General features: G+C 41.9%; 1 protein-coding gene across 1 annotated transcript; it reads right to left on the minus strand.

Annotated features, from left to right (window-relative positions):
* Positions 1-262: 262 nt before the first annotated feature.
* cibar1 (CBY1 interacting BAR domain containing 1) lies at positions 263-6,659 on the minus strand. The gene is made up of 9 exons (XM_037475129.2): positions 6,490-6,659; positions 5,875-6,109; positions 5,712-5,780; positions 5,084-5,185; positions 4,828-4,833; positions 4,314-4,418; positions 4,051-4,164; positions 1,551-1,670; positions 263-705 (listed from the first exon to the last, which is right to left on the minus strand). Exons 1-9 carry the CDS (start codon positions 6,516-6,518, stop codon positions 583-585), a joined length of 903 nt encoding a protein of 300 aa, XP_037331026.2. The 5' UTR covers positions 6,519-6,659; the 3' UTR covers positions 263-582.
* Positions 6,660-13,153: the final 6,494 nt, after the last annotated feature.

Below are 13,153 nucleotides of genomic sequence, written 5' to 3' on the forward strand. Positions count from 1 at the left end.
TGTACCAAACACACACACACACACACACACTTGTATCCTGACAAACAGACAGATTGGTGCAAAATGTCCCCAGCTTCATTTGTACAACTACAAATTTTGTGGAAAGGATGAGTCACTCTCAACTGTGGTTGTCACAAAACTACAGCCACTTCGACTGATTCAGTTTCTAAAATAACAACCTCTCTGCTGCCATTCTTATGCAAAAGTAACTGAGTGTACATTATGTACTTTTTATAGAATGGCAATTCACTGCACCACAAAATAGGATTTTCTTTCTTTTATTCATGAAGATGAATAACATTTTGCAATAAAATATATTGATAGATCCAGAACAATATGAAGGTGTATTGTATATATGTAATGTACACTGACAATGTTTTATAGAAAAAATAGAAGACAATAATTGGCTGGGATGTCAAAGACGAATGTTAGGGACATGTTCTCCTACAAAGCATAACATAGCTACAGCACGCTTGCGCTACAATACTGCTCAGACCACCTGTGTGGGGATTTTGGCAATAACCGGTTTCCTTTAAGTGTCCTTTTTCATACCAGCAAACACAGAATTAGACCAAAAAAAAATCAATGTTCATCATCCGTGTCCTCCTCCTCCTCCTCCTCGTCTTCCTCTGATTCATCTTCATCGTCCTCATCGTCCTCTTCCTCCTCCTCGCTTCTTGTCTGCCGACTGGAGGCTCTTTGTTGCTGTGACAACAGATAAAAACAGTCACTAGGTACATAAAACAATAAAACAGCAGGAATTCACTGAGCTCAACAGGTACTTCCCGGTACTTTTGTTGTTTCACTTGCACTTTCCTTCAGTGTGAACAAGGGTCTGTAATCTACTTTTCTAGCTGTATACATTCTGTTTTTGTTGCTTAGCAGAGATTGCAGATTGCAACAGAAACTCCAATCTAATCAGCGCAAAGAATGATCACAAGTTGTGGCATATGATGCACAGTCTGGTGACGTGCCAAAGGCAATCTGCCACGGCAATCTGTAGATACGTGACATCCGAACACAGCCCGCTGAAGACAACACATCTTCAAAGAAATAAAACGATGAAGAATAGCCCTCCATTTTACAAGCACACCCTATTAAAGTTAATGCAGTGCCTCGGTTAAGATGCCGGGGTGAACTGAACGTGGGAAGAAATGCATGATGCTACTGGCATGCGATGCTACTGGCATGCGATGCTACTGGCATGCGATGCTACTGGCATGCGATGCTACTGGCATGCGATGCTACTGGCATGCGATGCTACTGGCATGCGATGGCGTCTGTGGAGATTCAAGCTGGAGGATGGCTGGGTTGATGCTGCCTATGAACTTTGGCAAAACTATTTCAGACATTAGTTATTTGAGCACTGGTCTCAACGAGTGTCGGGGTGACTACGCAGTTGGCGAAAAAAAGATGGCGCATTTGTATTTTGTCCTTAATGACTTATAAAACTGCTAAATTCTAAAGGTAAAATACCAATGTAATAACAACATTTTTGGGGTAAATTATCATTTGCATATTGGAGCATCTATGCACTGTCTGTATCTTACCTGTAAGGTACCTGATGTACTCAGAAAGGACCCAGTCCGATCAAGGGAGGTTTTGGAGTTAGCTCGCACTATGTCTAAGCGTGACTGGTAGTTAGGGGGGTGCAGCGAGCTCCTGAACACCTGCCAAAGACAGTAGGCACTATGTTTTTCCAAAGAGCAATGCCCACACACACACACACACACACTTATCGGTATTCTTAATGCGTCTAGCTGAACAGAATGCAAGATAAAAACAAACACAAAACAATAAATGTAAAGTGGTTCACTCTTCACATAGTGAGTGCACTTTGTTAATTACGGAATTTAACCCAATACTTGTGAAAATGAAATGTTACATGAACAAAAATGTACCACTTTGGATACAATCTTTCTTTAATCGCACATGAACAAAGCAGTTTGACAGGTATGCCGCTGATAGCAAAGCAACCATTGAAACCACACCAAAACTAAATTCCACAAGAACTCAGTCAGGATGTCATCGTGCCTTCTTCAGAGGATTAAATCTGCCATGCTTTGTACCATGAGTCATTGAAAAACGGCCTTGTCTGGGTGAGGAGTTTCGCTTGAATATGAATTGAAGGCAGATGATTCAGTGCAAAACACACACAGATGAGATGGCAAGGGGTGGAGGAAAATAACACAAGGGCAACCGCGAAGGGAACCTTGCCCACGGAATCATCGATCCATTGTTTATTCACTACAGGCTTTGTCTCTTAAAATAGTAAGAGCAAACCTCTCAACCAAATTGTAAACAGAAGAGCTCGCTATAACTCTGAATTGGGAAGAGTTCACCACAGGTTACTTCAAAGTTACCACATAAGTTACAGGGTGTGGCCTACAGCGCATACAGTTGTGGTCAAAAGTTTACATACACTTGTAAAGAACATAATGTCATGGCTCTCTTGAGTTTCCTGTTATTTCTACAAGTCTGATTTTGAAGTTTTTTTTAATGAAAAATATATAAAGAAGTGCAAATGTTTGGTTACGTTATGTCCCTTGGCCATTTTCACTTCAATTAGGCGCTTTTGATAGCCATCCACAAGCTTCTCATTGAATTCTTGACCACTCCTCTTGACAGAATTGGTGCAGTTCAGTTAAATTTGATGGCTTTCTGACATGGACTTGTTTCTTCAGCATTGTCCACATGTTCTCAAATGGGATTTAAGTCAGGACTTTGGGAATGCCATTCTAAAACCCTAATTCAGCCATTCTATTACCACTTTTGATGTGTGTGTGGGGTCATTGTCCTGTTGGAACACCCAACTGCGCCCAAGACCCAACCTTCGGGCTGATGATTTTAGGTTATCTTGAAGAATTTGAAGGTAATCCTCCTCCTTCATTATCCCATTTACTCTCTGTAAAAGCACCAGTTCCAACACTACCACCACATGCTTGGTAGGCATGGTGTTCTTGGGGTTAAAGGCCTCACCTTTTCTCCTCCAAACATATTGCTGGGCATTGTGGCCAATCCGCTTGATTTTTGTTTCGTCTGACCACAGAACTTTCCTCCAGAAGGTCTTATCTTTGTCCATGTGATCAGCAGCAAACTTCAGTCGAGCCTTAAGGTGCCGCTTTTGGAGCGAGGGCTTCCTTCTTGCACGGCAGCCTCTCAGTCCACGGAGATGCAAAACACGCTCGACTGTGGACACTGACACCTGTGTTCCAGTAGCTTCTAATTCTTGGCAGATCTGCTTTTTGGTGGCTCCTGAACATTTTTCTCTCAGCAGCAGGTGATAGCTTGTGTTTTCTTCCTGATGGTGGCAGTGACAAAACAGTGCCATGGCACTTTATACTTACAAAAAATGGTTTGCATTGTTGCTCTTGGGACCTGCAGCTGCTTTGAAATGGCTCCAAGTGACTTTCCTGACTTGTTCAAGTCAATGATTCGCTTTTTCAGATCCATGCTGAGCTCCTTTGACTTTCCCATTGTAGTGTTTGTGGGCTTTTGTATCCAATGAGCCCTATTCAAGTGGCCTCAGAGAAGTCACCAGCTGTAGTCACTCAGGATCACTCACAAGAAGTTAAGAGGCCATGCAGAAGCTCATTTCATTGACACAACTTTCTAAGTCACCAAAATTGCTAATTCATGTTGCTGTATGTATATTTTTGACCCAGCAGATTGTCACTTTTTCTATAAACCCATAATAAAGTCATAAAAGAACTAAACTTCATGAATCTTTTTTGTGACAAAGAAGTATCTGTTCCAATCTATCAGAGAGAAATCTGAAAACTCGAGGGAGCCATGACATTATGTTCTTTACAAGTGTATGTAAACTTTTGACCACAACTGTACATGGGTAAAGGTTGCATGAGATCCTGTTAAATATAACTCAAGGGTATTAATCAAGGGTGTGCATACAGCTAGGTAAGCTTTGCTCTCATTTAATTATACTTCCTTGTCTGTGAAATATGCCAGGTCAATAACTGCACCTAAATGCACACCATTAAACATTTCCTCTGCACAAATGCAGGTTTTCGCTTAAACAGAGAGTCAGCCTACCTCCAGGTCCTTCTCCTCATCCACACTTTGAATGCTCTGGTAGGCCAAGGTGTACACCTCCAAGGCCTTGGCATGGAACGACATCTCCACCGTCACAAACTCACCAAAGATCTTCTGTAAGGGGTAGTATTAAGGAGACTTCTGGACTACTTAAATGAATCACAATTACATAGTGCAAACATTTTTTTTAAAGTACACACACACACTGTATTTCCAACCACTGAAATTGTTATGAGGTGGATAGAAAGCTCAGCGCAGCAGACCTTGATATCTCGGATCTTCTGCTTCTCAAACTCGTCTATGGTTTCCTCCAGTTGTCTGGTGGTCCGTGTGGCATCCATGGTTGCTCTCTGCAGCTCACTTTCAGCCTAATGGGAAAATGGCATTAGTATAAAACATGCTACAAAAACATAAGCCATTGAGCTACCAACATGCTAATGAAGTCTTTAAACAGAAAGGGGAAAACAATATCTTCTGCAACTTGGACATTTGGACATGCATACGGTTTAACCGCTCAACTACACACAGTCCATCTGAAAATCTGAGCTATATGAAATGAGCGGCAATACTTTTATTTCTTGTAGTGCTGCAGCCCGTGCGTGTGTGTGTATAACTAGAGTAAAAATAGAGAAACTCCAGGGAGATCGTTATTTCCATGATGTGCCTCACATTCAATAAAGAGTATTTAAAAGACTGAACATAGTGAAGGATTTCTGCTGAGCATTTTTGTAGTCATACATCACCAGGTTTGAGATGCACAAATAACATGGGACACACCTGAGACTGAAAGTGTGGTCAAGGAAACATCCAAAATATGAGTTTGCATCAAACAAATCAGAAAACACTAACAGTAAAACCTGTTCAAAAAACTAGAAATGATACATTCAAAATGGTTCCGGGCTTATTTTGCTGTGCAATATTAATTAACATCTATATGCCCAAGTTGTTGCCTGCAGTATACAGGTGGTTGTTGGAACATTGAAAGTTTATTGTCTTTTTATGTTGGAGCATTTGAGGAACAAGGCATGGATACAATGATCTGCCTGTCTGAGGGGTTCCTCTGTCTGGTCCGTTCAAGCTGTGCCATCTGTTTGGCTTCTCTGTCTCGGGCACTCTGTGTTGCCTTCAGATCGTCCTGTATGGAGGCACAAGCACACAAGGACAGAGTCGTCATTATGAGAATGACCACTGTCAATTATTTATACATTTGTGTCGGGAGGTAATCAGACTTTGGGTGCAGCTAATGTTTTTTTGGGGCGCTCATACTGCCTATGCAATGACAAACCACAACCAATCTGCTGTTTTCTTTTAATACTGTAAAACCTGTCTTCTGTGAGTTTGGCACATACTTAAAATTCACTCAAATTCCATTTGAAAGTATTTGAGTTAACGAAAAGATGACTTGATATGGGGAGATAACAACAGCAACAACAGTGCAAAGAAGTGGGAAGTTATCATTAAATCAACACTGCCTTCATGTGGTCGTACACCGGTAACAACACCGAATATTCTCATCCTTGTTTCGCCAGCGCACATTGAATCCTGCAACATCTATGCCACAATGGTACAATGGGGAAACTCATTGTACAAATTTAACAATAATTGCCATTTGGCTCATTGAGAATCTGGATGGCTGCATCTCGCCGCCCTCACACACGTACCCTTTTACGCTTCACCACTGCTCCGTAGCTTTTTAATGGCTCTATGACTTTGGCTTCGAGTCGTTCCACCTGCAAGGCAAGTACCTGCAGCTTAGTACCAAGTTGGACTGAGAATAATGAATGAATGTCCAAGCAGCAGGGAAATACGACACAGTATTCCTACCTCAGCTTGGCGGTAGTCTTGAATCTTGGCCAGGTGGTCAGCAAACTGCTTCATACCCTTCTTCAGCTGAGGAGTTTCCGTGTCTGCATACACGCCAATTTCTCGAACCAGGACATCGGACTTGTCTCGTAGTCTGGCTGTTTTACGCACGTAGGCGGCGAACAGTTGGCACATCTCTCCGAAATGTTTCTCCACGTTGGTGATGTTTTCCTGGATCTGTCTTGTCTGGTTGTCCCTGGGGGGAGTGGACGCAAGAGATCAGCAGCGGCCATCAGATTGCGTGGAGAGACGCAAACGTGGGAAAGAGGCTAGAGTGTGTTTTTCTCGATGATGTTGGTATCATTTGTTTGTTTGACAGCGGGCGGAAGCACCCGTCATTTTAAATAAAGTAACGTTTCTTTGAGTTTCATATTGAGGATAATGAACGGATCTTCGCTTTAGCTGCTTCAGTTCGGGGATCACAACCTCCTCATCTCACTCAACAGGTACATTCACCCTGGTTACAGCTGACCGTGAGCTAACTTAGCGTTAGCTAACCTACCATACGCGTGTTCTGTTATTGTAAACACTAACTTAATTGACGCTAGCGGTAACCGGGGAATGAATGTTCCTCACCTCGCTCTCGCGTCGGGTGTACGGCTCATCTTGGCAGGGTTTATAATCTGGAATCGGAATTAGCACTAGCAAGCGAACAGTGCAGCGTCTCCCAAGCTAGCACGCCGGTTTTCCGTTTCCATGGAGTCTCCGGCGTTTCCGCTCGAGCAAAGGATTCTGGGAAATTGAGTCGTTTAGCTACCTCTGTTCATACTACACTATTGCGTCAAATGATAAACATTTTAACATTTATTTTTCATTTCATTATTCGTCGAGTTAACCTAATTAGGATTTAATATACAAAATGGATGCGACTTAAACCAACAATATGATAGCATACAGTGTAATGCCTTTATTCAGGGCTATTAAGTAAAATCAGTATTCTTCATTATTTTGGTATGTATTGTGAATAATACTGGACAGGGCTTTATTTATGTATTCCACTTTTATCCCAAAATCTCATTCACTGACAAGGATACCGGCAAATGTATGTGTTCTACATTTTATTATTGTGTATTTCAAAATGTGACATTAAGGTCTGAATATTCCATCACTGTCAGTGAGAATTCCTTCATTTTTCGGTACTCTTACAAAGTTTCCTGCTCTCCGTACATGCATACTGTTTAGAAAGTTCAGACTGTTTCAAGAAGAAGGGAAAGTTGGTTGTTGGTGAGTGTTCAAGGTTCAGTCAGAGGCAGTGCAGAATATTTTGTACTGTGGATATGGAGGTGGTCAAAGTTGGTGCAAGTCTGTAACCTCTGTAAGTCTGTACCAGTTTGGCGTTGCACACACTACATAAATGCTGCTTCTCCATTATTACACTCAGGCAATATTTACTAGTCCTGCTCTACTTAATGATTTGAGAGGTCATCAAATACATCCAGAAATTTGCAAACAAGCATTAATAGTTTGATCTAAACTTTATTCCCTGATATGGTGAAGAAACCTGACAACTGACGTGGTATAGTGAGTCTTTTTGGTCTTCATGACTCTGGCATCAACGTTCTGAATGAGCGGAACTTGAGTTTCTAATTAAGGGTGGTCAGAAAAATGAAGACATGGATTAGTTTATATATATATTTCAGTCTTAAATTATCCTCCCAATGAACGTTCAAGCAAAGTAAATTAAAGAAAAACAATACACCAGTGAAAAACAAGTAGCGAGAAGAGAAAGTTGACAGTAGAGCAAAGGAAGAAGTCTTTTGTTTCCTATCCAAGGAAGTTATAAAAGAAATCATGAAAACTATAGTATTGCATACCTGTTAGAGACATTAACCAAAATGTAATTAAAAAATCTCCATGGTTTCTTTGTTCGCCAAGAACCTCTCTGCTGGAAGGAAACCCATATTTGACTGGTTTCTATGGCTTCTATAATTCCGAAAATAGCGTAAGTTACAATGCCCACATTGCAACAAAGAGCCACACAAACTGTTATTTTCAACAACAGCTTGATTGCTTTTGAGCCGGTGCCAAGAGCAGACTTTGTGATCACTGAAATGAATGGAGGCCTCATTGTAACTCCCTCCTCTGTGTTTGGGAATGCATGAATGTCACCAGCTGCCACGTCTGCTCCTCTGTGGAAAATGTCCAAAAACCTTAATTATCAAGCTTAATCATCCATGGAATTGAAGCTGGGGAGATCCCACTGTAACAGATTGCCGATGTAAAACACGGTCATCGCATTGAGCTGTGTGCCTGGAATCCCAAGAGGAGCTGCTTTATACTCCCTGGTACAACTGATGCTGGTGTAGATTCATTTTTTAGTTTAAAGCTTCCCATTTAACCTTTTTCTGCTGCGGCTGACGGGGTCATTGCATAATAATAAAAAAGTGATAATTTAATAGAAATAACGACACATGCGATAGAAAATCCTATATGCTTTGTTGTGTGCAGTCAAGTGAGCACAGTTGTATGTTGAGTTTAGAGTGTTTATGAGGATTCAGGCCATGTGAATTAAGTAAACAGTATTAAGCTAAATATTCACCAAGAATAAATAATACCACGGAACATCGTGAAAAATATATGACAAACATGGACACCGTTTAAAAGTAGTGCATGTGTGTGTGTGTGTGTGTGTGTGTGTGTGTGAGTGGAGTTGAAGACTCTTTTGTTATGGATGGTTACAGAGAGAGGGAGTCGATAAAAAGCCTTCCTCTCGGAATCTTGGTACGAAGTTTCAATCATCCAACACAATACAATCGCAGTAATAACAAAGCCGAGTTTCTCAGGTCCCTCGGTGTGATTCCACCACTCGACCACATGGGGGCAATCCACTTCCATTCTGTCACTTTGCCAAAGCTCCAAACAGGAATTTGCAAGGTTACAGGTGGATTGTGAGCTGTTTGTGCACATGAAGAGCTCCTCTCCGTCCTCACATGCTTTACAGTATTCAGGACTCCCTGGCAGTGACCCAGGACTAGATCAAAATCCCTAAACATTCTACTGGAACAAATAGAACAGCTGCTGTCTAGCTGGTGTCCTGCTTTTCTGTTGAAAGACGCCCGGGGCTGTTGAGTTATTTGCGTTGGCTGCTGGTAAATGTATTCAGTAGAGGTGGCGTCTATTTCGACTGTGCATCTGACTTTCTTAAAGAACAGATGGTGTTGCTTCCAAACTACCAATTAGCACGGGGAGGGTAGCAACCACGAGCGGCTCTCCCTGCCTCTTTCCCTCTGTGCCCTCTCGTTCAGTCGCCTCACTTCTCTCTCCCTCTGCAGTCCTCCACGCCACTGGGACGCCGCGTGGCCTGCTGAACAGATCGGGAGTGACATATGTCAGACGTGGGGGGACTTAGCGGGCGCTTGTGTGTGTGTGTGTGTGTGTGTGTTGACTCCATACCCTTCAGGTGCGAGTCCTGGTGTGAAGGCTCCAGACTCAAGGTTCTCCCCCCCCACAGAGGCACTGATACAGCTTGAGATTCCCCGTTAATAACAAGGAGGAAACTGTCGGAGGTCTGTGTGTGTGTGTGTGTTTTCAGGGACGCTGAGGATTATGAACAGTGTGATATCTTGTTTGCCACTTGGTGCATAAAATGAAATTACAAGCCAAGAGTCAATATCTCATCACGCTGATTTTTGGCCTATACTCACTCTTCTTCTTCTTCTGGCGGCTGCATTCCCGAGACTCTGGCAGAGAAACGTGCCATGAAGCATCCAGTGGGAAACGCGTTCCTCCTCCTGTCTCTGTGCTGAAAACACAGAGAGTTTTCAGTGTTTAAGCTTTTACGCCTTAAATCAAGAATTGATTTTCTTCTCAGATGCAATTAAATGTTCCCCCAAGAGAGTTTGTAAATGAAAAAGCTAAATCCCAAATTGCATTGTACAGGAAATCAACATGTTGATCTTGAACTAAACATCCAACTTTGCCTAATTTTAAACTCTACTGTCCGCTTTGAATACAATGCACTGATGCGGGAATCCTGTCTGCTGTCATAGCAACGTTCCCCCCCCCCCCCCATGAAGTCTTTTTGTAAATGATCATTAATCTGACATCACACATGAACAATATTCTGCAGGTCCTTTCTCCCCCTGCACAGACAGTCATGATCAATGGTTTCGGATATTACACTCAGCGACATTCCCCTTCATCTCCAGCAACCTTGAACAAAAGTCCTCCCACTGCATTTAGGCGTGTGCTTCAAGGGCAAGTCAATGCAGACACGGTCCAGGGCTTTTATTGACCCAATGAAAAACCTCTCTGTGTCTCCAGGGGCTCGGAGCTCAGGTTAGGGTCTCTTTGTTGTCTGCGTTCATTAGTGTCTCCTTTGCCATCTCTCTCTCTCTCTCTCTCTCTCTCTCTCTCTCTCTCTTTCTCCATCACTTTTACTCTCTCCCTAACACCTCCTTCTCTAACTCCTCACCCACTCGCTGCTGCTCTTTTACCCCTGAGGAGCTAGAGAGGAAAATGTCACCTGATCAAATTAGCGGGAGCCTCCGACACTGCCTGTCTGCCTCTGGCTGTATATTCCACTGAGTGAAGGCATCAATCAGCAATGTTTCTAGAAGTTTCATTGTGTCCAAACTTTACCATCTCCAGGTATGATACTCTACGCTACACTATGACTGTCAAAACAAGTTGTTTTGACGTTAACTGCCACTGTATTTCTTTTCTATGAGATAATATCCCTATATTTAGTTTGACATTTTGGGACCCTTTGTTATTGCTCCCTTGCTCAGATTAAAATATGAGGATCCATACCACCCATAGGTCTGTTCTGTTAAGTATGAAGCTGGAGCCACAACATAGTGTAGCTTAGAATAAATGAGCACAAATCAACTATCAATGCCCATCTAGAGGCTGGTGTCTCGAATTAGCTTTAGTTAAATGTACGGTAGGAGAGTATCAAAGTAACATATTGACTATCTTAATAAAAAATATATAATATTATATTCTGACATGTGGTTTCCAGGCAACCAGTGGAGACTGCATTCGTCACCTCTCCAAAAAAACATTACGCTCTCAGTGTTTTTAGGGATTGTATGGATGAAAAAGGATCTGTAACATATTTAATAGATTTATATTTAAGAATTTATGCTTTACCAACCTTGATCTGCCTTGATCTTCTCATTTAACAGACAAATATTAGAATTGTATTAATCTTCTCATCTTCTCATTTCTGCAAGAGGGAAATTAATCTTATTTCCTCCAAAAATAAGTTCTGATTTGCTATAAATTTGCTATAAAATATTATCCTCTCATTGAATGAGGAAGTCCACACAATGGCATTCAGAAAAAGTCTGAACCTCACACCTCGTCTTTTCTGCAATCTTACCCCCACAACATAACTTATTCATAGCGCATTTCATATTCATAGCCTTCTTTACTTCACTGAGACGCAGCGGACATAGAGATTTCTCTGTGGGTCGGGTTTTATTTACCTTAATGCATTTTAGTGAGTGAGGGAGTGTTGCCAGACGTCCATCTTTGCAAACAGATGACTTTAATCCATGTTAACCTTGGCGGCAGTAAAAGGCCTCAACAATATTGCTCTTAAACTGAGAGTCCATTGGGGAGAAACTGGAGCACTTCTAGCTCCGACGGCAAAAGAGCCCTAATTAAAAATGACTTCAGACTATCGAAAGAGAGGAAGAGGCCTGATCTGAAGAGGGGAGGAAGAGAATGTTTCCGTGAATAATTGTTTTCACTAATGAAAAAGATCTGCTAGGCTAAATGTAAACCCAATCTCTAAAAGGACAGACAAAAAGAAATGGTTAAAGTGATCGAGAGTAAGACCGAGAGAGGAGTACATGGAAGTCCATTTCCATGGTGCTTCATCACAGGAGGATGGAAGTGGCCGCTGTCCTTCTGCTATCAATATGCAAATGGTAAAAAATGGCCCTTGAGTGCGGGGAGCAGTTCCCTCAAGTGCATTCATTAGCCACCGTTAGCATAATTGATTCCCAGTGCTGCCATAAAACTGGTCACTCCCTGTGCCTCTCGCTCTGGGGGATGCTCTGGGGACTTCATGGGCTAACTTCAATCATAAATCATTAAAGGACACCAGTAGCCAATGGACTGTGCCAAGGCCCCAGGGACATGCAAGCAAAAGTAATACTGTCACTGATGTCTAAATCATCGATGTGACATATGAAAGGGCCTGGGGGCCGACATATCTTACACCCCACCTCTCCACGTTTTGTAACCGTGTGATAAAGAATTACAAGTGCATGTGCCCCCTAATTAGACAGTTGGTGGATTTGTGCCAGAAATAATTTGATTATTTGTAATATTATTGTTTGGGTTATTTTTACTACGACTCGCGATAAAGGTTAAACTGAAAGATGATTTGATTTATTGCATAGTCAGATAGAAAAGTTGTACCTCAGTCACACGTTCCTCGGGTCATTAAATGAACATCAGGAGTGTCGACTGGTTACTGCAGAAGTCGTGATGGATATCATCTTCAGCAGTATTTCTATCTCTAGGATCACCATCCAGAGCATGTGTGTGTGTGTGTGTGTGTGTATGTGAGAGAGAGACTGTGTGGTTAAAGATATTATCTCCATCCAACCTTTCCTCCATCTGTCTATACATCCCTCAGCTGTACAGTCCAATTAAATTCATCACGTTGTGCCCCTCAGAGAGAGATAAATGTAGATAGGGCAACCCCACACACAAATGTACACTGCCAATCTGACTAAAAGCAAATAATAATAAGAAATGATATAATAATAAATAAAGAGAGACAGAACAGATAATGAAAGTGGCATGCTCATGATGTATCGCTGCCTCGCAAAATAAAACGTATTCATGAAGAATATTCATTACCTCTACAAGCCATCCCACAGATGGCCAGAAAATTGGCATTGTGTTGAGATGTGGATTCAGGCATGCATATTAATGGGAGACAGATGTAAACGCATATTCATATTCTTTGACTTCTTTTTTTTTCTTTCTTTCTGACACACACAATGATAATGCATCCACTTAGGAGAAGGGGAAAAGGGCTGCACCCGGGAAGCAAATCAGCCTCTAATGTGCTGGTGGCTTATTAGCTTTCGGTCAGATTGGCAGTGTGTGTCCCTATTTGTCTCGTGTGCATTTGTGTGTGGAGTTGCCCTATCTACATTTAACTCTCTCTCTCTCTCAAATTCAGGTAGCGTTGGCATGATTCAACACTGTATCTATAACCTAAGCACAGTTAAATGTTTACAAGTGATGCAATAAATACTGACAGCCAACCACC

The sequence above is a fragment of the Pungitius pungitius genome, chromosome 17, assembly GCF_949316345.1.
Source record: "Pungitius pungitius chromosome 17, fPunPun2.1, whole genome shotgun sequence".
Taxonomy (NCBI): domain Eukaryota; kingdom Metazoa; phylum Chordata; class Actinopteri; order Perciformes; family Gasterosteidae; genus Pungitius; species Pungitius pungitius.